At 42.5% G+C, this 25352-nt stretch overlaps 2 protein-coding genes and 1 long non-coding RNA gene across 5 annotated transcripts in view; 1 reads left to right on the forward strand and 2 right to left on the reverse strand.

Moving 5' to 3' along the window:
- LOC106728055 overlaps positions 1 to 686 on the reverse strand; it is a 17816-nt gene extending 17130 nt beyond the window's left edge. Inside the window, exon 1 of the long non-coding RNA XR_001364301.1 lies at positions 675 to 686. This is a non-coding gene — a long non-coding RNA (uncharacterized LOC106728055). The remainder of the gene's footprint in view (positions 1 to 674) is intronic.
- LOC106728054 overlaps positions 1 to 22043 on the forward strand; it is a 30258-nt gene extending 8215 nt beyond the window's left edge. Inside the window, exons 2-5 of one of the 3 annotated variants that reach the window (XM_014548912.1) lie at positions 1328 to 1408; positions 2322 to 2440; positions 5956 to 6166; positions 16573 to 16841. In XM_014548912.1, the coding sequence (XP_014404398.1) occupies positions 1328 to 1408; positions 2322 to 2440; positions 5956 to 6166; positions 16573 to 16575 (414 nt within the window). In that variant the 3' untranslated portion in view covers positions 16576 to 16841. Of the gene's footprint in view, positions 1 to 1327; positions 1409 to 2299; positions 2441 to 5955; positions 6167 to 16572; positions 16842 to 21987 lie in introns of those variants that run through there. The other 2 variants (XM_014548914.1, XM_014548913.1) reach the window with 2 other exon arrangements.
- The window catches only part of RASA3 (RAS p21 protein activator 3), a gene marked incomplete at its 5' end in the record, with an annotated part of 194043 nt that extends 168958 nt beyond the window's left edge, over positions 1 to 25085 (reverse strand). Inside the window, 1 exon segment of the mRNA XM_005877689.2 lies at positions 25016 to 25085. Within this exon segment, the coding sequence (XP_005877751.2) occupies positions 25016 to 25085 (70 nt within the window).
- Between the last annotated feature and the right edge of the window lie 267 nt (positions 25086 to 25352).

Genomic DNA, 25352 nt, shown 5'->3' on the forward strand with positions numbered 1-25352 from the left:
GGCTGCTGAAAGCAGGTACTGGGTTTGTTTGGGTTCTATAATTGAAACACTGTTGCGGTCCTGCTGGCTGAAGCCCTGCTGGCTGAAAGCAGGTTTCTGGAGTTTGTTTAGCTTCTATACTTGCAACATTGTTTCTTAGAGTGCAAGCTCAGAGGCCAGCAGCGGCAGACGGGGAACCTTGGCTTCCTCCATCACTGGAGCAAGCAAGCCTCCTGTTCGCTTCAGTGCCTGGCTGCCGGCCGCCATCTTGGTTGGCAGTTAATTTGCATAAGGATATGCTGATTAGCCAATGGGAAGGGTGTTGGGGTTATGGTCAATTTGCATGTTTCTCTTTTATTAGATAGGATGTATATATATTATGTATCTTTATATTTTCAGAAATGAAAGGAATCACTATAAAGTTAGAAGATTTGTCAATAGGGAATAGGGTGAAGATGGTAGGGCTCAGACCACTTAGTAAAAGAAGCTGTTTGACAGGTTTGACTTTGGAGCCATGTAAACATGTTATAAAACAAAATGAAATGTTAAAAGCATTCCAGAACGAGTGTGTTATTCAAACCCTCTCACCATCCAGCCCTTTCACCATCCCTTGGCTCTCCACACATGGGCTCTGTTCCAACTCTGGGGGTTTGATTCCCAGAGTGCATGTTGCTTACATTATCATTTCAGCAGACTCAGCTGTGGAGCTTCCCAATGCTGTCACTCTCAGATTATCAGCTAATAGGTCCCAGAGGTTAGTGATATCTATAAGCAAGTATCTGTATAGAATCTGGGGGGATTCCTTTTTATTGCAAATGGTAAATAGCCCTCATGCATTTAGTCCATCACATTTTAAAACATACATTTCTTCTCTTGCTTATACATTTTCTGATAGGAAACTCTGCAAGGATCATTTTGCAGTTAATCAATGTTGAAGGCGCTCATCCTAAAAATATTGCTGGAGGCTCAGAGATTAGGGTGAGGTGGGTACAGGGACATAATTCACTGTCTTAAAGGCCTTGGCAACAGAGTGCGAAACAGAAATGTCAGCTGATGGTTGTGGTTAATGAAACCTCACTCTGTACCCATTTAATTCTCTACTTGAAAATGACACAATAGGCTCATTTTTGAGGGCTGCCTGATTCCTCCAGGGGATATTTGGATTCTGAATCAAGTCCTGAGCCTCATTCAGAACTTTCTACCACAGCCGACTTAGAAGCTTTGGTGCCAGGAATACTGATCTATACATGTCCCCAGTGCCAGCAACCCAGAAGCTGCGCAGTCTAAGCTGACATTAATTATCTACTACAAGTGTGCCTGAGGTCACATCGCCCGCCCTGTGCCGCAGGTCCGGGAGGCCCAGCCCCTCGTGGACACCCGTGCCCCGCTGTTTCTCAGCCACTTCCACCTGAACCTCAAGAAGCTGAAGGTATCTTTCCATTTTACTTCTTAGCTACCATCACAGCTAACTAGAAAATGTCAGCTTCAAAACCCAGGAAAATGGGAAAGGCAGGCTCAGTGAGGAATAAACAAGTCACTATCAAAGATAGAATGCTGTCTAGGCAACCAATTAACCTTGTCACGCTCCAAATGGAACTGGCGGGAATTGCACCAGAAATCTTTCTCTAGTCTTCATGTTGATCCATCATGCTTTGAGGAAAAGGGGGAGGGGGAGGAGAGGAAATTCACAGTGGTCATTTAGTTATTCAGTAATTAAGTAATTAGCATCATTTCTTTATACCAGGCCATTTCATGGCCACCTCAGAATATATATTTCTTGATGCTTAAGCCATCAAGTGAAACTAAGAATCACATAGGTTATGCTGATAATAATGCCCCCAAAAGCAAACCACTATGTGCTTTTTATGTGCCTGTTAAGTAATACTATCCTAAATTAGCAGAACAAAAACTATGTAACCACTTTCTAGCAAATCAACAGATCAATCAATGTAAAAACCTAAAACAAGAGGGTTGTTGTTTTCCCTGGGCTTAAATCTTTTCTTCTGAGCAGTATAAGATATCTTTCTTAAAATATAAAGTGATTTCCTCAGTAGCATCACTGACACAGGTCAGAGTTTTAGAGGATGACATACTTTCAGAAAGAATCATATCATTCTTTCTGTGACTTTCACTCTGAGCATATGAAATTTGGCTCCATCCTAATGGTTTCCAATTCAGAGACCAAGGAGCCTGCACATGTCACTCATGCTGGAGCTTGGGGGCAATGGGAAACCCACAGGTTGCTCAAGTCAAAGGGGTTGAGGGATCCTCTGGATAAACCTGTGCACAGTAATAGCACAGATGCAGCTGGTGCTTGTAGAGGCTCCTGTGTCTGCCCACAGCTGGAGGAGGAGAGGCTCTCCGTCATCGACAGGGACAACCGCCTGCTGCTGGAGAAGGTGGCCTGCATCATGAGGACCAGGGGACAGACTGACAGCAGAGATGACTACACACACAGGAGGTAACTGGGGCCCAGAACCACCCGGAAGGACCCGGAGCGCTTGGCTCCAGGGCCTGAGCAGAAGAGTTGCCCATGAGACAGAGTGAGGCATTTCCGTCCTCCCTCAACCACATGCCAGAGAATGAATGGCCTTTTTCTCTGTGGTCCATGTTTTACCTGAGACGTGGCTTCACTCAGGAAGGTCTGGGACAGGTGGAGTCGGCCTGGGTGTCAGGAACATCCTGTGCCTCCTAGTTGCACCCACTATCCAGTCGCTGTCATTAAAATCTGGAGCTATGGGTCAACCTCCATTTTCCTTGGACAGTTTACATTAGATCTAGCATCACTTTCCACTTTAAAGACAGATATTTAATCTGAGTGCAAAATCACTGTTCAGTATTGATTACCTTAAAGCTGTGATGAAGGGCCTAGTCTAACAGTTAATCCCCGGTATCATTCAGAGAGAAGCTTACCATTGTCCCCACTTCAGCTCCAGTGCTCTGAGATTTTACCCAGGGAGAGAAGCAGACCAGAGCACAGAGAGCTCCTGGTCTCACCCCAAAAGGAAATAACATCATTTGCAGCCTAGTGTGGAGAAGTCCAAGCCTTATTGGACATGAAATAAAAGGCATCCCAATTGGGAAGAAAGAAAGAAAGAAAGAAAGAAAGAAAGAAAGAAAGAAAGAAAGAAAGAAAGAAGTCTCTATTCACAGACGATATGATCTTGCATATAGAAAATCCTAAGGAAACCACTAAAAAAATAAGCTATTAGACCCAATACACAAGTTCAACACGGTAGCAGGATACAAGATCAATATACAAAAGTCTCTTGTATTTTCATATACTTGCAATGAACAATCTGAAAATGAAATTAATATAATTCTACTCACAAAAGTATCAAACAGAATAAAATACTTGTGAATAAATTTAACAAAGGAAGTGCAAAATTATATTCTGAAAAACTACAAAATATCATTGAAATAAATTAAAGAAGATCTAAATAAATGGGGAAAAAATCTCATGTTCATGGTTCAGAAGACTCAATATTGTTAAGATAGCAATATTCTCCAAACTGGCCTACAGATTCAGTGCAATTCCTATCAGAATCCCAGCTTACTTCTTTGCAGAAATTGACAAGCTGGTTCTAATCAGATGGAATTGTAAGGGACACCAAATAATCAAAACACTCCTGAGAAAGAAGAATAAAGCAGGATTTCAAACTTACTACTAAGCAATGGTAATCAAAACAATGTGGTACTTGCATAAGTGCAGACATTTAGAATATATTTAATAGAATGGTATAGTATTAAGAGTCCAGAAATAAGCCTATGTGTCTGTTGTCAATTTATTTTCAACAAAGGTGCCATGACCCCTCAATGGAGAAAAAATAGTACTATCAATAAATGAAGCTGAGACAACTCGTTATTCATATGTAAAAGAATAAAGTTGGATTCTTACCTCATCCCATATATGGATCAAAGCCTAAATGTAAGAGCTGAAACTGTTCAACTTTCAGAAGAAAACATAGAGGTGAATCTTTCTGACCTTATATTGGGCAGTGATATTAGATATGACACCAAAAGCATGAACAACAAAGGAGAAAATAGATAAGCTTAATCAAAATTAAAAACGTTTGTGCTTTGCCCTAGTCCATTTGGCTCAGTGGATAGAGCATCAGCCTGCAGACTGAAGGGCCCCTGGTTCGATTCCAGTCAAGGGCATATGCCTGGCTTATGGCTCAATCCCAAGTAGGGGTTGTGCGGGAGGCAGCTGATCAATTATTCACTCTCATCATTGATATTTCTATCTCTCTCTCCCTCTCCCTTCCTCTCTGAAATCAATAAAAATATATTTAAAAATATAAAAATAAGAAAAATGTTTGTGTTTCAAAGAACACTATTAAGACAGTGAAAAGACACCCCACAAAATGAGAGAAAATATTTGCAAATCATATACATTATATGATAAGGGTATTGTACCTAGAATATGTGAAGAACTCTTACAGACTAATGATAAAAAGACAACCAAATTTTAAAAATGGGTAAAAGACCTGAATAGATATTTCTTCAAGGAAGATATACAAAAGACCAAAAAACACATGAAAAAATGCTCAATGTCATTAGTCACCAGGGAAATGCAAGTCAAAACCACAATATGATACCACTTTCCACCCATTAGGTTGGCTAGAATAAAAAAGGCAGATAATAGCAAGTGTTGGTTAGGATGTGGAGAAATTAGAACCCTCATTCACTGCTGGTGGGAATGTAAAATGGTGCAGTCACTTTGGAAAGAAGTCTAGCTGTTCTTCAAATAATTGAACATTAGAGTTGCCATATGATTCAATAATTCCACTCCCAGTTACATACACAAGAGAAATGAAACATGTCCACAAGTAAAACTTGTCCATAAATGTTTACAACATTATTCATAATAGCCAAAAAGTGGAAACAACCCAAATGCCCATCAACCGAAGAATAAACTATAAAGATGTAATTTTGTGACATCAATAACCAAAAAGATGAAGACAGTTATAACGGAACAGTTTTTGTATATCACTGAAGTTAAGCTGGTATAAATTCAATTAAGAGTGTTATAACTTTAGGATGTTAAGCACAAAATCCCCATGATTAAGCACAAATCAAACAGCTATTGAATATACACAAAAGGAAATGAGAAAGGAATTTAAATGTTTCACTGCAAAAAGAAAAAAATCCAACACAAAAGAAGACAGTAATACGGGAAATGAGGAACAAAAAACTGTACAGCATATGGAAAACAAATAGAAAGATGGAAAAAGTTCCTCCTTATCAGTAAATGCCAGTGCCTCTTCTATACCCCTTCATTTCAACACGCTCTAATGCTGCAGATTTCTTCACACATCCACGCCTTTAGCCCTGTTGTCACCCTGAGCATCAGCTGAACAGGTGACTTCACAAATCGTGACCTAAAATGCATATTTGACTGTGGTTTGAAGCCATTCGATGACTCTACATTGCCTTCAACATAGGTCAGAACTCCTTGAGCTGCGCACGAGCCTCTGTCAGCTTCCCACTGCACTCTTGCCAGATGTGCCATGCCACCTGGGATGTCCTTGCTCTCCTTGCTTGCCTGGTGACTCCCACTTTTCTTCCAAGCCTCTGTCCCAGCATTACTTCTGATTGCACCTCTTCCCACTACGGTCAGGAAGTCCTGAGCATTCCTACCTCTGTGTCTCCACCTGCATCTATAACATTGCATTAAATTTTCTCCCTACATCTAATCTCCCTTAATTGGGCCATGAGGTCCCTGAGTTCAGAGCTACTGGTAGGTGAGTTCATCTTTGAAACCCAGCATCTCCCAATCTGGGCACCTGGAGAAGAATGGGCTACCAAGTGTTTGCAACCAAGAGCATACACTCCCTCTCTGAGAGCCCCTCCTACCCTGTTGGCACTCAGGCTTCCCTCATGAATGCAGAATGATAACTCTGTCCCTGGCTGTAACTCTCTCACTGCTCCAAGAAATATCTATGGTGTTTTTTTTGTTGTTGCTGTTTTTAGTCTAAACAGGGGGAAAAGAGAACAGAAACTTCGCAGAGTTCAAAGGAAAGCAATGTGCTTCAAAGAGAAAACAAAATCAGTCTGGGAAGGATCACAAACTCAGAGCCATTGTATGGAGCTAAAAAATGGCAAGAAGACTGGGCAAGGACTGAGAAGTACCGGCACGCCCTCGAGAAGTATCCTGGGAGTGGGCAGACGGGCAAGGGAAAAGGTAACTGTGGTTTCTTTTTCATTTTAAATCCATAGCTATTTCAAATCTCCATTTACTTCCTCAGATTTATCAAACATATGAGCTCACTTATTCTTTGCTTGTTTAGGGCATTTTATTCTGTTGTCAACAAGCCTATGCCAAATGGTCATACCCTAATAATAGAAGACACAGAACAATGATTCAACTGATGAATTCCTCCACACAAACAAAAATTGTGAGGAGATAAAAATGAGCTCAGTTGACTGATTATAGGCTGTGGGAGAAAGATTTAGTGAAAAATAATAACTTAGCAGGATAGTATGCATAAAACCTCATTAAGAAATCATGTGACAATTCTGAATTAGCTGCCACACACTGCTAGTACAGAAAAGCAAAGAAAGAGTTTGCATCCAGAAAAGCAAAGAAAACCAGTAATTTGAAAGAGTTTGCCAGATAATTTAAACTCTAAACTCTCCCTGTGCATCTTATCCTTTCTGGTGACACAACCATAATTCTGAATGGAAAACAAAAAGAAATTTTAATTTTGTCATTAATTATCCTGCTCACGAATGTCCCAATAAATCAAATGAAAGAGTTGTAAAATCTCCACTCACTCCCCATCTGGATATATAGCCATTATGCAGTGGAACATTTCGGCACATTGCTTTCCCTTGAAATCTAGTCCATCACAGAGAATAATGCATGATATCAAAGTTTAAACAAACACTCCTGGCCCCCACCCCCCACCCCCTGAACATGCTCCAGGCCCCACAGGCTCCCATCCCATGCTCCTCCCTGAAAGGGACTGCTCCTTTAGGTCCTTGCTGTCCACACAGGCATTGGAGTTGATGTTGGCTCCACCAGCACTTTTTTCCTTGCCTGGTAGGGACGTTGAGAAGCCAAATCCTTCCTGCCTGCTTGCCTTGGACGTTTCTTATAAAATCTTAAGGCACAGAGGAAACAAATATCTTTTGCAAAGAAGCTTAACTAATAAGCAATTACTGATCACTAAGGCATTCAGACAATTAAGTTTGTTTTGCAATTTACATTGAAAACTTGAACATTTTGTTTCAAATCTTTATTTTTAATTTCATTAGTTGTTTGTTTAAACAAAAATGGGCCATACTCTATGTAATTTTCTGTAAATTGCTCATTTTGTTCAATAACAGTGATTTTCAACCTTTTTCATCTCATGGCACACATAAGCCAATTACTAAAATTATCCGGCACACCAAAAATAAATATACATATGTTTTTGCTGATCTAACAAAAAATGGTATAATTTTTATTCATTCACACCAATTGGCTATTATTGTGTTGGCTACTGTCATTTTTTATTTGACATTAAGGGAAAAGAGGTCAGTGCCCCTGACTAAATAATCAGGTATTGTTCCCTTCCATTCTCTAAAAATCAATGGAGGCTTCTTAACAAGATGGCTATGTAGATAAATGCGGTACTTGCTGCCTCCCACAACCACATCAGAATTACAATTAAAATACAGAACCATCATTCAGAACCACCTGAAATCTATCTGAAGGAAGTCCTACAACTAGAGCAGTGGTTCTCAACCTTGGCTGCACATTAGAATCACCTGGGAATCATTTTAAAATCCTGATTTCTTGGCCAGAAATTCTGTTTATTTGTTACTAATGTGTGGCCCCACCCCATAACAAAGAAACAGAATTTCCGGAGGATGAGGCCCAGAAATCAGGATTTTAAAAAGATTCCCAGGCCGAAACCGGTTTGGCTCAGTGGATAGAGCGTTGGCCTGCGGACTGAAGGGTCCCAGGTTCGATTCCGGTCAGGGCATGTACCTTGGTTGCGGGCATATCCCCAGTAGGAGATGTGCAGGAGGCAGCTGATCGATGTTTCTCTCTCATCGATGTTTCTGACTCTCTGTCTCTCTCCCTTCCTCTCTGTAAAAAATCAATAAAATATATTTAAAAAAATAAATAAATAAAATAAAATAAAATAAAAAAATAAAAAGATTCCCAGGTGATTCTAATGTGCAGCCAAGGTTGAGAACCACTGAACTAGAGAATTAAAGAAGAAGCACATCGAGACTGGTAGGAGGGGCAGAGATGCTGGGTGGAAACTCAGGAACTGCCTGGTCCCACACCCACGTGCAGTGGTTTAAAATTGGGAGGGATACCTTGGCTTTGGAGGTTTCCTTGAGGAGCAAAGGGTCCCAGCCCCACATGAAGCACCCCAGCCCCGGGTTCCAGTGCCTGGAAGAGAATTCCCTGAAAGTTCAGGTTGTAAAAACTTGGGGGGCTTGTGGCTGCTGGAGCCCAGGCAGTTCCTCTTAAAGGGCCAGCACACAGACTTACTGAGCCTCATTCCCTCTGTGCTCCAGTGCTGGGGTAGCAGCTTGAAAGGAACCTAAGACATTCAGGGAGGAACTAATTTGTCTGGAATCAGGGCAAGAGGTTGAGGGGCAGCTTTCTCCCAGACAGAGTGCTGGCAGAGGCCAGTGTTCCTTTGTTAATCCCTCCTCCCCGCCACAGAGCCAATAGGCAGGGGCCATATCTGAATCTCCATCAACCTGGCTCACATTCCCACCAACCCTCATTCCCTAGACCCCACTCCTCCCTACTTGCAGGCTCATCCAAGCTATTTCCAGTGGCTTTCCCATACAACTGGCCTCTCTTTCCTCATTCTTCTGACTTTCCTAAAATCTCTCAAACAAGCAGCAGCTGGCCTCAGCATGCCCCTTATCTTTCTCAGGCTAAGATTGGAAAAATATTTTCCTAATGCTTTTACAGTTTTCTTGATTCACTTTAAGTAACAGGATTTAATAAATATGGAATTTTTATACATTGTGTAAGTTAGAGATCAAAGTTCATTTCCTCCACAAATTTATTGCAAGGTAAATAAAAAACAGTTTACATTATCAGAAACTTTTCATATTCTTCATACTTCCTGCAAACTGGTTTCCAGAGGTTTACAGGGGCTTATGTGCCCCAGCAGTACACAGGGCATTCCTAGGTCCTCGCTAGCAGGGGTCGCCTCCATGATAGCCACTGAAGTTGTTCTGGTCAAGTGAGCTCTCCATGTCCTGGGGCCCTTTTCCACTGGGATCTTGTTATTTGCATTGCTATCTCTGCTGCCCTCCTTCAGTTTACATCTGTTGAATTTGATTTTTGACATTTTTAAAATACACATATATTAATTGATTTCAGAGAGGAAGGGAGAGGGAGAGTATAGATAGAAACATCAATGATGAGAGAGAATCATTGATTGCCTGCCTCCTGCACACACCCCATTGGGGATTGAGCCCACAACCTGGGCCTGTGCCCTGACCAGTATCCACCACTGAGCCATTCAACCGCTAAGCCATGCCAGTTGGGTGACATTTTATTTTTTAATATTTTTGTGTCACTTTATTTCAGGTTTGTGTCTTCTAAGAACACTGTGATTGTGCTTTTTATTCTAGTCTAAGAGGCTTTTGTCCTCTCCATTTTACCCAGTTATATTTATTGACATATTAACATAAAGAAAAAACATTCAAACCTGTAAAGAATTTTTGTGAGTTTATTTGAGCCAATCTGTCAACAATTGCTGGGAAACAGAACCTCAACAAGTTGAGATAATGCTCCGGAGAATGGCGGGTTACATCTATATTTATACACTAGTGGCCCGGTGCACAAAATTCGTGCACATTAAAAGGGAATTAATTAGAGGAAATAATTTAATATTGCTATTTGCCCTTTATAATAGAAGTGTCAGAGATGAAAGAAAATTAGTAAAATGTACATGAAAATCTCCCTCCTGTCAGAGTCTGGATCATGCCACAGGACCCAGAGTCAAGTCCCCGCCCACCCACGTGCACCTCAAAATTGCGTAAGCCCCAGACCTGGCAAGCCCCACCCCTGTCAAGCCCTGCTGGGCGGGGGGCACAGCCTCAGGTCCCCCGGCCCCAGCACTGGGGCGGGGGCATGGCCTCAGGTCCCCCAGCCCAGTCCCAGGTCCCCCGGCCCCGTCGTGAGGGCGCAAGGGTGCAAGGGTGCAAGGGTGTGAGGACACGAGGGTGCGACGACCATTTGCACATTAGCTCTTTATTATATAGGACTAGAGGCCCAGTGCACAAAATTCGTGCATGGGAGGGGTGTCCCTCAGCCTGGACTGCACCCTCTCCAATCTGGGACCCCTTGGGAGATGTTCGACTGCCGGCAGTCGGACATCCCTCTCACAATCCAGGACTGTTGGCTCCTAATCGCTCACCTGCCTGCCTGCCTGATTACCCCTAACCGCTTCTGCCTGCCAGCCTGATCGCCCCCTAACTGCTTCCCTGCCGGCCTGATTGATGCCTAACTGCTCCTCTGCCAGCCCAATCGCCCCCAACTGCCCTCCCCTGCCGGCCTGATCTCCCCCAACTGCCCTCCCCCGCAGGCCTGGTTGCCCCTAACTACCCTCCCCTGCAGGCCTGGTCACCCCCAACTGCCCCCCCTGCCGGCCTGGTCGCCCCACACAGCCTGCTGTTTGGTCGTTACTGTTACTGTGATGGCATCATGGACAATTTGCATATTCCTCGATTATTAGTAGAGATTGCAATCAAAGGAGGGATGAAGGTGGGCTATATAAAATCCATTGGTAGTGATAGACTAGAGAGGTGGGAGAAAGCAAAGGTGTAGGGGGGCGAGGAATCCTGGAATTGGATAAAAAGTAAAATGATAGACACATACTTAGGTAGGTTCAGAAACAATGAACATGATAACAACGAAGGAATTTGTGGTATCTGTCCTGGTGCCCAGGCACATTAGATTGTGCCCCAAGGGGCCCAGAAAAAGGGAAGTTACAAGTTACCCAGACATTTCAAGGGTATATTATTATAGATGCAAAAAGACAGGCTCAGTTAAGGCAAAGGTTGACCTTGTCAGTGAAGATACCGGCCTAGGATGTAACTACTCACCATAACTGCTTTTAGTTAAAGTTTAATTTCAGACCATCCTTTGTGGTTACTTTAGGTCTCTGAGTTTGTAAGACCACCATGCAGGCCTCCCCTGAGCTTGTCAGGTTAGCATGTAGCCCCTTTCGTCCACAGACATAAGTATTATGTTTGTGCTCATTTCTGATTTTTTTGTTTTGTTTTCATTTCCTTACTTCTTTCCCATTTATATTGTTTTCTTTAACAGATATCAAATATATATATATATGTGTAAAAATTCAAATCCATCCTTCATTCATTTACTTTGACTCTCTTGAAGTCTCCTTTTACATAACAGGAAACAGATAAAGCCCAAGAGATGTTAAGATAAAGCAAAACAAAGAAAGGGAAAACAAGCCTCTAGAAACGGGGTTTCCTGCAGCAACAACCCAGAGACTGCATTTATTTGCAGTGTCACCAGCTTGCTGAGTGTTGCAGGTTTGGCCCCTGTGATGAAGCCCTAAGGAATGGTGCCTCGACAAAGAGACCTTGAGAAGCACTCAGTTCTGACAAAGACCACAGGCAAGCAGCCAGGGTGGCAGGCGTCCCAGCACTGGGCCTGGTGAGATTATTGCTGCTCTGTGCTTTCCTTCCTCCTGAAAAGACAAGCATGGAAAGCAGAAAGAAACAACTGCCAACTCATTGCCTCCCAAGTCGGAATTGTGATCTGAGTGCCCCAAACCAACAGGCAGCTCTGTCACCAGTGACGTGATGTCACGCCCTGTTTATAAGATTCCAGGGCCTTCTGCTTCAGGGTGTCCCTGAGGGAGGGAGGTAGTGACAAACACAGAGGCAGAGAGCAGGGCTTTGGAATTCCTCAGTAGAAAACCCCCTTTCCTGCTGTCAGGTCTGAGGGCTTTGAACTAGCCCTGCCTCCCAGCCTTGCAAACATCAGGGACTTAGTCAGCAGGAGGTGGGGGCGGGGTAGCAGGACATTTTTTATGTAAGGCTCTTCCCTTTAAAAAGAAAAACAAAATCAGCTACTTGAAAACTGCAGGTTAAGGGAGGAAAGAACTGTTTTATAGGACAAGAAAGTTGGAAAGTGGCCCAAAGAAACCCCAGTAGCCGCCCTTTCCCAGCCGTCTGAAGACCAGATGCCACCTCCCAGGTCAGCTGAGTCTGGGACCTTGGCTGGTCCAGGACAGGAGGATATACACGTTTACCTTTAAATTTTCAGAAAATATGCCCTCTCTCATTGACTTGCCCTTTTTCCTTAGAGTCTTGATTCCTTCTCTCCCTGCAGCATCTTCTAAGGCAGCGGTTCTCAACCTGTGGGTCACAACCCTTTTGGGGGTCGAATGACCCTTTCACAGGGGTCGCCTAAATACATCCTGCATATCAGATATTTACATTACGATTCATAACAGTAGCAAAATTACAGTTATGAAGTAGCAACGAAAATGATTTTATGGTTGGGGGTCACCACAACATGAGGAACTGTGTTAAAGGGTCGCGGCATTAGGAAGGTTGAGAACCACTGTAAGGGAACGCTGTACGTTTCTTCATTTGCAGAAAGATTAAACGTTGCTCAGCAAACAATTTCCGATCATTTACAAGCAATGGGAAAGATTTTAAAGGAAGGAAAATGGGTGCCACATCAACTGAACGAAAGACAAATGGAAAACCGAAAAGTCATTAGTAAAATGTTGCTTCAATGGCACGAAAGAAAGTCTTTTTTGCATCAAATTGTGACTGGTGATGAAAAGTGGATTTATTTTGAGAGTCCCAAATGCACAAAATCATGGGTTGATCCAGGTCAACCATCAACATTGTTGACAAGGCCAAATCTTTGGAATAAAGCATTTTTGATGTTTCTCTTGAAATTATCGTGTTTTCTTTGGATTACAAAATCCACTTTATTAACTGTTTAATAATTAATCCACACTATTAACTGGTTAATCATTAATCTGCATTATTAACTGTAATAATGCGGATTTTTGTAATCAAAGAAAGCACGATAATTTCAAGAGAAACATCGAAAGTTCTTTATTCAAAGTAATGTCCATCGCTAGCTCCACATTTCTCCCATCTTTCAGATAATTTGTGGATACTGTCTCAATAGAACTTTTCTTGTTTTGAGACAGACCTTTTCCACTTCTTCGTACGTTTTGAAGTGCTGCTCAGAAAGTGCATGTGCCATCGATCGGAACAAGTGGTAATCTGAAGGAGCAATACAACAAAATAGCATACATATCAAATCGAATATATATCAACATATGTGTAACTCCATCTATTGAAAATAATCCGCATTATTAACTGGTAAACCTAGTATGTATTACTCTAATCTAGTGCCTCAACCCCAAATAACCCACATACCTGAGCAGGAAACAAAAATAAAACACAAGTGATCTCAAGGAGCAACAGTTGAATGTTTACTGATGAGTGCAGAGTGGCATGATGAGATGCAGGGGACATGAGGCTGCCTCCAAGCTCACTCAGCCCCTTGAACCTCCATTTCTAGTTTGTGGAGAGGATACGAACTCTGTCCCAGAACTCAAATCAGGTTTAAATAAGTAGTGTTTGCAAACATGACTATAAAAGTGCCTGGCATTTACTTGGCAAGCAATCTTTTTTCTTCTTCTTTACTGTATGCATCTGCCACACAGAATAAAAACACGAATAAAAAAAGTAACTAAAAAAGATATCTGCGCCCCAAGTTTATTGTAGCACTATGAGTAATAGTCAAGACATGGAAACAACCTAACTCTCCAAAGATGGATAAATGGATAAAGAAATTGTGGGGTATATATATAATTCAGCCATAAGAAACAGTGAAGTCTTGCCATTTGAGACAACATGGATGAACCTCGAGGGCCTTATGCTAAGTGAAACAAGTCAGACAGAGAAAGACAAATACAACCTGATTTCCTATATGTTTAATTTTGAAAAACAAAACAAGTTCACAGATACAAAAAACAGATTAGTGGCTGCCAGAGGCAGGAGATGGGTGAGAGAAATAGGTGGAGGAGTTCAAAAGGTTAAAATAAAAAAGTGAGGACAGTGCCTTTAACGTTTAAGCAAACCCTAAATTCTGTTTATAAAAAATCATTTATTAAGAAGATGTGGGTACAATAGCTAAGATTTGGAAACAAACTAATTGCCCATCAGCAGATGAATGGATTTAAAAACTGTGGTACATCTACACATGGAATATTACGCTGCTCTAAAAAAGAAGGAACGTTTACCATTTGCAACAGCATGGATGGAACTGGAGAGCATTATGCTTAAGCGAAGTAAGCCAGTCAGAGAAAGATAAATATCACATGATCTCACTCATATGTGGGATATAATGATCAACATAATTTGATGAACAAGAATAGATCCAGAGACAAATGGCAGGGGAGGGGAGGTGGTTAGAGAGCAACCAAAGAACTTGTTTGCATGCATATTAGCATAACCAATGGACACAGAGAGCGGGGAGTCAGTCTGGGAAAAAGGGGACATAAGTAAAACTTTAGACAATCAATCAATAAATAAAAAGATGTGGGCAGGTAGTACCTTAAGACATTTACCACCTCAAGGATTTAGTGTATATGGCGAGCATGTGCGTGTGTGCGTGTGCGTGTGCGTGTGTGTGTGTGTGTGTGTGTGTGTGTGTGTTGAAGAAGTGGGTGTGGAAATAAGTGGGATAATGAAAAAGTAGAGATTGTTGTTAAAGTTATTTTAATTACTTTATGAGACTATAGAACTAGGAATAGGTTGACATTTTTACATAGGTAGTTGGAATCAAGAATTTAATTATTAAAATATTCCTGTGTCATCAATCAACAAGTGCTCATTGAGAGCCTACTATATATCAAAGACTCAGCGTAGCTCCCAATAGGGATTTGTTGTTTTAGGCTTATAAAGTTGAAGATAATCCAATAGGTTCTATTTAAAGGTTTTAACCATTTAAGATAATAGAAAAAAATTTAATGTGGTTTCTTTTAAGCCACAGGAACCCATTGTTGTGTTTATTGAGGTGGCTTTTCTATTTATTCCTTGAGCTATATAGAAACTTTGGGAAATTTTGTGATTATATTGGCCATGCCTTGGTGGGTTGTTTGCCCGATTATATCTTAACTCTATTGTGCAAATAAATAAAACTCTAAGAATTCAACTAGCATTTTAGATGAAACACTGATATGTGCATTGTAGCCCCACAGACTATGAAAAGTCAGGGTAAATGGACACTCTTCAGTGGAGGAAATGGCAGTGAGCCTTAATTTTCCCCTTTTCCAAGTCCAGATGATTCCATAGCAGAGAAAGAACCCCGTTCCACCTTTCTCCCTGAGAGACCTGCACAACTAGGTCCCACTACTCCAGACTTTATCCACACTTGGTTCCCAGAACAGCCTTCAGGGAGGGGTAAGGAAAATAAAAGAAAGAAAAAACTCTGGAGTTTGGGTGACATCCTGAAGGCTCTGCACATCCAATACCAACAAGCAGACAACATTCAATGTGTAAGTGTAGATGCACCGGTTTAGTGTAAAAGTACTTTGATGCATTTTAGAAAGATATTTCAACAACATTATTATTATGATAAAGGATTACCTGAATATTTAAATAGACATTTCTCCAAATAAGATGTATTGATGGCCAATAAGCCTAGGAGAAGATGCCCAATATTACCAGGGAAATATAACTCAAAGCCACAAGACCTCACTTCACACCTACTAGTTGACTTGAATCAAAAGACAGAAAATAACAAGTGTTGACGATGGATGTGAAGAAACTGGAACTTTCATCCTGTGCTGATGGGAATGTAAGATGGTACAGCCACTTTGTAAAACAATCGACTGTTCTTCAAACATAGTTACCATAAGACCTAACAATTCCGGTCCTAGGTATATACCCAAGAGAACTGAAAGCATATGCCCACACAAAAACTTGTACATAAATGTTTATAGCAGCATTATTTATAACAACCATATAGTAGGAATAACCTAAATGACTATCAACTGAGGAACAGATAAACAAAATGTGATATAACCACACCATGATATATTATACAACCATATAAAGGAATAAAAATTCAGACACATGCCACATTGGGTAAGATAAACCTTAAAGACATTATGCTGGGTGAAGGAAGCCAGATGCAAAAGGCCACATATTATAGGATTCCATTTATATGAAATGCCCAGAATAGGCAAATCCTTGGAGACACACAGTAGATTAGTGATTGCCAGGGTGGGAAGGGGAATGGGGAATGATAGGTAAGGAGTATGGGGTTTCGGGGGGACGGGTGATAAAGTTCTTCTCATATTGGATTTGCTGATGATTCACAATGCTGAATATACCAAAACCACTGATATAAGCACTTTAAAAGGATGAATCAGTATAGAATTATGTCTCAATGAAGCTGTTATTTTTTAAAAGATAATATGATTAATTCTAAATAGATTAGAATTGTCAATGAATTGAAATACTCCATTTCCCAAGCATTCTAATATAATGATATTTTACTGTCCTTGCCTAAGGAAAGTATTTATTTCCATTGTATATTTTTGATTCCAGTAGGAAATTAAACTGAACTTTAAGCAAGGCTACATTCAAGCCTGGATCCAAAATGTGAAGCAGAAAGGAGGACTCAGAACACAAACTGGGAGAAGAAGATAAGTACGAGAAGCAGTGATGGGGAAATGGTAAGGCCGCCATGGGCTCCCCGATGCCCAAGCCAGCGCTGGTCTGGGGGAAGCTGGCCAGGTCCTCTCCACTGTTATCACACCGAGAACAGCTGTAACTGTGCATGAGGCAGCACCCTACAACTGTGCATTTACACAATGTGCTTGACCGGATGATGCAGCAAAACTATTTTTTGTGCTTCTTAGACTGATAGCTGGAAACAATTATGCACAGGATTATTGGGAGTTCAAAAGGGTTTTTCTGTGTTTTGTTTGTGGTTGTGCTGTTTTTTTGTTTGTTTTTTGAGGACATGCTTTTATTGATTTTTAGTGAGAGAGGAAGGGAGAGAGAGAAAAAAATCAATGTGAGAGAGGTTGCCTCCTGCATGTACCCCAACTGGGGATGGAACCTGCAACCTTGGCATGTACCCCAACTAGGAATCAAACCCACAACCCTTCAGTACATGTGACAATGCTCCAACCACATGAGCCACACGGGGCAGGGTAGTTCAAGGGTTTTGTATTATGTTTTTTTTCTCTAGCTATTAATACTTACTCTGTTATGATTCCCAGGTGGATTTGTATAATTTACCTTGAAAACCTGTGACTGTTACTTTAACAAATATCTAAATAAATCAGATAAAAACTCCTCACCATGATGAAACTACAGCATGACTCCTGGACACATAACCTAAGATGTAAAGAAATCAGTGGGTCTTGGTTAGAGTAAGAAGGATATCTGAGAGTGTCTCAAAAATGGTTCTTTTTTGTCATGCCCAGCCAGGTACGACTATGCTTACTCTGTTCCACAATAATCTCATAGTTAGGGCCTCAAAAACTGATTTAAATACTCGGGCTCATATTCATTCATTTATTTTACTAACTCTGTGTATGTGCCAGGCTCTAGGGCAGCCTTGGGCTCAAGAGGAGTAAGACAGATGTGGTCTCTACCTCACAGAGCTGGACCCCTCCTTAAGGTCACAGTATCTAATTACTTTTCCTATATTTAATTCATGCTATAGATTTGGGTTGAATTCTCTACTAAAAAACAAAACAAAAAAGAGAAGAATAAGAACGTACTTTTATTCCTTTATACACAAACCCTTTCAAGCACATTGGTGATCAATAGCGAGTCTCGTTTCAGGTTTCTGTATCTAAACGGAATCAACCCAGGTCTGTTCTCTTCCTTGCAGGCAGGCCTGTTAATCCATGGTGTTTAATCTTGGATCTGGAGTCAGAAAGATAGGATGGGAATTTTGACTCTTCAGCTCACTCTCCAAGTGACTTTGAGCAGATTATTCAACCTCTCTGAACCCATCCTCGTAGAGCAAAGCAGTGCTGGAACCTGGCTCTCAACTGTGGGCTGGGCCTTCACTGTGCTGTGGGGGCCACCTTCAGAACCTCTCCCAGTTGCCACATCCCTCTCCTACTGTGAAACTTCAAGCTGGGCGCAGTGCTGTGTGAAGAGTCCGGATCAATGCTAAATTTGATAGAGAGATGGCCCTTTAGTACAATTGCCGACTTGATTTACAAGCCCTCATATATGTGCCTCCTTTTTAATGGTGGCAATTTTAGAGTTGACACCAGCGCACTTTCTGACGACAGTCGGTGTTGTTCGTGCCTTGCTCCTCACCCCAATGAGCACATTACTCTCAGAGCTGTGTTTTAGTACCTTGGCTTCTGCAACCTTGTTCCAAAAAACCCCAATGCTATGAAATTTTAAAAATCTATCACAGAACTGGAAGCATTGCTATGTAGTCATGAGAACAGAATCCTCTTTTTCCACCTGCCACTGCCCAGAAAGCTGACAGTTTATAAAGACGGTCCAATTACTACACTTGGTCAAGAAGTAGCTCTCTCTACTGGAAACCAGACTTTTTACAAGTCTTCCGGTTATGAGGTGACTGCAGCTCTTTCCTCTCTGAACCTTGCTCAAAGAGTCTTTAGTTGGCCATTTGCCAAATGGATCTTATTCCATACACACCCCTTAGAGTGAAAATGGGTTATCCAGGAGCTCTGATTTTGAAGATAACTTGGAAAAGTAAAGTATATATCGGGTATGTTTTCACGTGAAGAAATGTGTTAGTTCTATGTTACACTGTGCATCAAATTAGTTTAAATGTGTAGAACTTCGAAATACTTTTAAACCACCATAAAGATAATAAGCAGAAGCAGTGAGGGGGGATGGGAGGAGGAAGGGGGAAGAGGAGGAAGAGAAGGGAGCCATGCCTGGAAGAGCCACACCATGCTGGGTGCTGTGGCCCAGGAGGGCATGGGGTGAGGCAAGGAGAGGCCTCATGGGGAAGGTGCTCCCCTCAGGGCCTGACCCTGAACTTGGGGGGCCCTCCTTTGTAACCTGGCCCCCAGTGCGAGTGCCACAACGCAGTGTCCACTCTCCCTTTTCTCAAGGACAGTGAGATATGGGCCTGCCAGCAACTCCACAGTCTATTTGGGGCCAATTTTGTCAAGTTTTACATTACTCACCCTCTTGCTTGTTGCTAAATCAGCCAAAGGTGCCTGAAAGGACCATAGAAGGCTGCCCTGGGGCTCCTATGTCCCCTGTCTCCCAAACAGAGAAGAAGGAGATCACGATCCAAGGCAGTCTTGTTTCTTTTGGCCTTGGAGTACATGACGACCTCTCTGGTTGCCAAGTAGATACTAGTAGAGTCCTGAATGCGAGAGAATATTCTGGAAATGCAGGTGTGGGTGGCCCTTCCAGTGCTGAAGGTCTGTAACATTTTACTTCCAGAAGTGGTGGTCTGGCCTGACGGTTAGACTTGCCCAGCAGAGAAGCAAACTCCTCTGAGCTAAAGTGGGTTCCACAGACTGGGTTGTATTAAGAAACCAGGGGTGAGTATAGAAACAGAAATGAAACTGGATCTTGCGACACGGGCTTAATCCACCAGGAAACGAGAGCGGCTGAGTTTGAAGATAACTTGAAAAAAGCAAATTACACTGTGTTTTTCAGGTCCGTGGATGAGCCTGCCCTGGGTCACAGTGAGTGTGAGCCATTCGCTGAGGCCTGGTTTTCCTCACGAAACTGCAGAAGCTCCTCGTATTTATCAACTAGGTCTGTTGTGTAGCGTTTAATTGTCTTCTCCCCTCAACATTCACTATAATATCCTAAAACACTGCAGACAATAATACATTTTTAAGGACCACATTAATTTTTATGTAACCCTTAGTAAATTAGGGAAAACCACAAATAGGACCAATCTTCGAAACCTGATGCGTTTTGTGCTGTTGAGTCAGCTTCAACTCCTGATGACCCTGTGACTATGTTATGTCCGCTGTGTCCTGTCCTCAACAGCCCGGCCCAGCTCCTGGAGACTCATGCCGACGGCTTCTGTGATGAAGTCAATCCATCTCATATTGGGTCTTCCTCTTGTCCTGCTGCCTTCTCTTTTTCCCAGCATTATTGTCTTTCCCAAAGAACCCTACTTTCTCAGAATGTGTTCAGAATAGGCCAGCTTCAGTTTTGTCATTTTTGCCTCCAGAGATGTTTCAGGCTTAATTTGCTCTAGGACCCACTTGTTCATCTTTCTGGTGGTCCAGGGTCTCTGCAGAGCTCTCCTCCAATACTGAATTTAAAATGAATCCATTTTTTCCTACCAGCCTTCTTCACTGTCCAACTTTCGCATCCATGCATTAGGAATATGCGGGTGTGCATGATCTTAGCCTTGGTCTCTAATGACACTTCTTTACTCCTGTCAATCTTTCCAATTCTTTCATTGCTGCCCTTCTGAGTCTCAGCCTTCTCTCGATTTCTTGGCTGCAGTCTCCATTTAAATTGATGACTGCACCAAGGTCAGCAAAATCTTTTTTTTTAAATATATTTTTATTGATTTTTTTACAGAGAGGAGGGGAAAGGGATAGAGAGTTAGAAACATTGATGAGAGAGAAACATCCATCAGCCGCCTCCTGCACCTGCCCCCCCCCCCACTGGGGATGTTCCCTCAACCAAGGTAAATGCCCTTGACCAGAATCGAACCCGGGACCCTTCAGTCCGCAGGCCAACGCTCTATCCACTGAGCCAAACTGGCCAGGGCAGCAAAATCTTTAATAATTTCAATTCAAATTCAAAAGAACCCTAGTAGTCCTTGTTGATTCTCAAGCTCTAACCTGGACCTCATGACAAACTTCCAACGTCCCTAGCCTGACCAAGCACCTGTCTGGCCAGGGACTTGCACAAAAATTAAATGTCTCAGGCCAGCTGTGGTCCCCCACAGAGGTTAGGTAGGGAAAAGCCAATGGATTCATGGAGAAGGGGCACCCACTAGTGGTGTTTTCTGGAACTGCATATCCAACTTGAAGATGTTCGGATTGGTGGAAGAGGCAAACCACAAAGCATTTCCAAATCACTCAAGGACAATTTAAAGTTTTTCTCTCTTTCTACAAGTTTGATGAGGAATTTTAAGGAGCCCACACTTCAACTCCTCTAATTAACATCTTTCTTCTCACATTTTCCTCAATATCTTCATCAAATTGTAAATTGTAGCAGCATAATTGATTGTTCTCAACCAATATGTACCAAGTAACCCAGAAAACTGAGACCTGATCAAGAAGAATGCATCCAGTCACCAAGTGCTACTTTCACTGAAACCAGCAATTCCTCAGCACAGTTTATCGACTGTTGTTTTATAAGAAGATTCTCCAAATTATGAAATTCAGTTTGAGGAAAAAATATTTGATTCCCCAAGAATCTTAAAAAAATCATGTGTAAAGAGCAGTAGGAGTAAGAAGGGGGAAACTTCCTTTTACCCTGCTAGATTCTGTGGCTGGCCTAAGAGCTGAGCTGACATAAAACAGATTAACAGGAGAAAAGCATACAAATTGGTTTACTATTCTCACATGCACATGGGAGTCTTCAAAAGGAAAATGAAAACCTGAAGAAACCATTAGACCAAAAGTTTATATACATTTTTGAACAAATAATGATAAATTGTGGGAATGTCACAAGACAAAGGGGCTTGAGCCAGGGGTGTGACATTGGATAGGAAATATATGGGAAAAATTATGGAAGTAAGGGTTAACTTAGTAGGTGTGTTTGTAGAGATTCATCTTGCATTGCCTCCGTATCTGGTGACAATAATGTTCTCTTCTTCTTGGTGTAAGGCGGGCATCTTTCTCATTGGAATTTATCCTTCCACTCCCTCCTTCCCCTACTCCACACCCCCTCCAGACATGGGCCCTGTTCCCGGAGCCCACTGCGATTCCTTCACGAGGCTCCACACTTAGAAACGTGCTTCTTTCACTGCCTCTCCTCATTGTTTTTACAGCTCTGTCCTTTCCCTCTTTGTCATCCCAGCTCCTGGCTCAGCAGTGGACACATGAGACTAAAATAAACACATGAATGAAGCAAAGAGAATACTTTATATTAAAAGATGCTTTCCTGAATTTGAAATTCAATCTAAGACTGATGACCACTCCTTAGCTAATAGTGAGGTTCGTGTCTGCTTAACACCACATCGGAGATTTATTCACTTAATTTGATACATTTAGACAGATAACGAGGTAACCAGCTAGAGAAGACATTTGTGAATTGGATGTTTAACCTAATGTAAAGGCCTAGTCAGGCCTGCCACCTTCGCGTGACCAGCTGCCCACATCCACAGACTGCAAAGCTGCAGTGGGGCACCCATCATTGTTTTGTCCTGCAGACAGTGTGGCAGGATGTGCTGATTGCTGGTTAGAACTAGATGCTCTGCCCAGGTGATGTAGCTTGCTGCAGGCAGCTCTGCAGTCATGCGAATGCTGCAGTTCCAGGAGGTGATGGTTGGAGACGCGGAGACACGGTAAAGCCTCTCCAGGCATCCCTTTACCTGGCAAGACTTTACCTGCACAGGCAGAATAAGATCACTCCCCGCCCCAACACGAAGGCATTTTCTCTTGGTCAAGCTATCCCCTGCACAGAGCAAACGCCATGCTGATGTGCTCATTTTCCCAAGCCTCAAACCCAGTTCCCCAGCAAGATGAATCCCTGGCAATAGACTCAGTAATTCCCAGTGAGGAAGAAGGAGCCATTTGCTAAATCTGACAAGCTCAGGGGAGGCCTGCAGAGCAGGCCTTAAAAACTCAGAACTGAAAGTAACCACAGAGGATGGCCTGAACAGAAAATCTCCTAACGAATATACGTGGGATATAAAACTGAAACTCGTAAACACAGACAACAGTATGGTGGTTACCAGAGGGAAGCGGGGTGGGAGGATAGTAAAGGGTAAAAGGAACCAAATACTAGTACATGGTGACAAAAGATGATTTGACTTTGGGTGGTGGGAACACAATTCAATACACAGGTCATGTATCATAGAAATGTACACTTGAAACCTATATCATCTTATTAACCAATGCCACCCCAATAAATTTAATTTTTAAAAAAATTCCTAACTAAATATGGGTCATGGTGGGTAGTCATGGTCTAGGTCTGTAGCTTCCTCGACAAAAGTCAGTCTTCAAGTGAGCCTCTCTATTGTCTTTTTGTATCTAAGATAAGGTGTCTTTGAAATGTCAGAGTAATCTTCTTTTCCAGACCCCTCAAGGCACAACCACTGGCACCAAACCATGAGACCCCAGAAGCCCCCTCCCCCCCATTGTTACCTTGTTCCCCACACCACATCCATGTGCTGTACATGTTTGTTGCCAACTATCCCGGACCCACCGACGTAAAAGAAGGATGCCTTTTCTATTTAGCTATTTATCCAGTCCGAGAGACTCCCCCATCCTGCTTTGCTTTCTCCTGCCCCCTTAATCTACCAATGAATTTCATGTAATCCTCCTTACATTTCCTCCTTTGATTGTGATATATAAAATACAAAAAAAAAACACAAAAAACAACTGCCATTCTCTGGAGCATTTTCTCCATTTACTGAGATTACTATAACCTACTTCCCAGCAACTGTCATCAATTTTGCTTCCCAGCAATTGTCATCAACTCAGCTCATATAAACTCAGAAAAATTCTCTACAGGTTTGGATGTTTCTTACACCAACACTGGTATTCCTGTAAAGTCCAATGCAAATGAGTTAGCGGCGACTCTCACTGACAAGGAAATGCCCCCAATCATGTGCCCTAACTTTGACCAACTGAATAAGGCAATAGTATTCCATAATGGAAATATGCTCAAACTAATATACCACATTCATTCAACTGTGAGAGGCCAGGCAAAACAAAGAAGTAATCAATTTTCCAGTGCGCTAGTGAACATAGGGTCACAGAAGCAAGCAGTCAGCAATACTCTGAAGATTCGGAGATGATCATTTACCCCCCAATACTTCCCCCAGAACTTGCATTTGCCTTAAAACCCCACAGTTAGAGCCACTAATGAGTCAGACAACAGAAGTCATTGTTGGTCAAACGTCTGAGCTTCCACTGTGTTTGGTACTGACTGGCTCTATGACACTGCACAGGCAAGTGATCCTTGCAGGGCTCACCTTCCATAAAGTATCATAAGCTACACACTTATAAACAAACAGACAGCTCCCATGTAAATGAACACACATTTATTTCTCAAACATTATTTATCTGAATAGAGTTAATTCAGAGAAGATTTTGGGTCTTTCCTTATGGGCCTCCGTTCCTTGTGTCATCAGACAAAGCCTTTTTGTGGTGCTGATAGCTACTAATTGAGAAGATTTTGGGTCTTTCCTTAAGGGCCTCTGTTCCTTGTGTCATCAGACAAAGCCTTTTTGTGGTGCTGGTGTTCGAACAGGTGGAAGGGCTTGTGCACTGAGCCTCCACCGCCTGCCTCTGCGGGAGACACTAGCAGCCCATCACAGCTCAGATGGATCCAACTGGCCAGTTTTTAAGTAGGTGTTTGTTGACGTATGGGAGGGGGATTCTGGCTAAACTGACAGAATTCTTAGTAAAATTGGATGACACATAAAAGAACATGCTAGTCCAAAAGTCAGGCCTGTTGATAAAGAGTTCGGCCTTTTTCCTGATAAGGGAGCTTGCGTAAGGTTTGGTGGATGGGAGAATCTTTGTCCGTGGAATCATACAGCGTGTGGCCATTGTGACTGGCTTCTTTCACTAAGCGTGCTGCACGTGTCAACACGTAATTCATGTTTATTGCTGCATAATATTCCATTGTATGGATCCAAAGTTTGACTAGATCAAGTTTTTTTAGTTTTTACTTGTTTTTTTATCACAGTGTTCTTTACATTTTGGGTTTGTTTGCCAAAAGACAATCTGAAAGAGACACCTGGATGCGACGACAATAGTAAAAGTTTATATACATCAAGCGAGTGCTTACTAACCCTCACGATCAGTCTCTGAGGTGGGTACCGTTAATTTTCCACGTGAGAAAAAACGCGGCACATTGGAACCATGTAACTTACCCAACACCAGGGAAACGGGGCTGAACTCAAAGCCAGGCCTGGACCCTGGGTGCCCGCGCCCCGCCGAGAATCAGTCACTGCGTGAACGATGCGGGGACATGTAAACGGGCTGCACGGGCTCGGGCACCCCAGTCGCAGAGCAAAGGCATCCAGGTCACCCACAGACCCCGGCCACCCACGGCTCAGAGAGCGCCTCGGAACCAAACAGCGCGACGCCAGTTTCTGGCGCCGGAGGGGACGCCTTTGCGGAGGACTTCCGGGGAGCGGCCTGGCCCGGAGCGGAAGGACCTCGGCGGCTGCAGCGCGGGTCCTGTCAGTTCAGCCGGGGTTAGGGCGA

This window comes from Myotis brandtii, unplaced genomic scaffold (assembly GCF_000412655.1).
Source record: "Myotis brandtii unplaced genomic scaffold, ASM41265v1 scaffold528, whole genome shotgun sequence".
NCBI classification, from domain to species: Eukaryota; Metazoa; Chordata; class Mammalia; order Chiroptera; family Vespertilionidae; genus Myotis; species Myotis brandtii.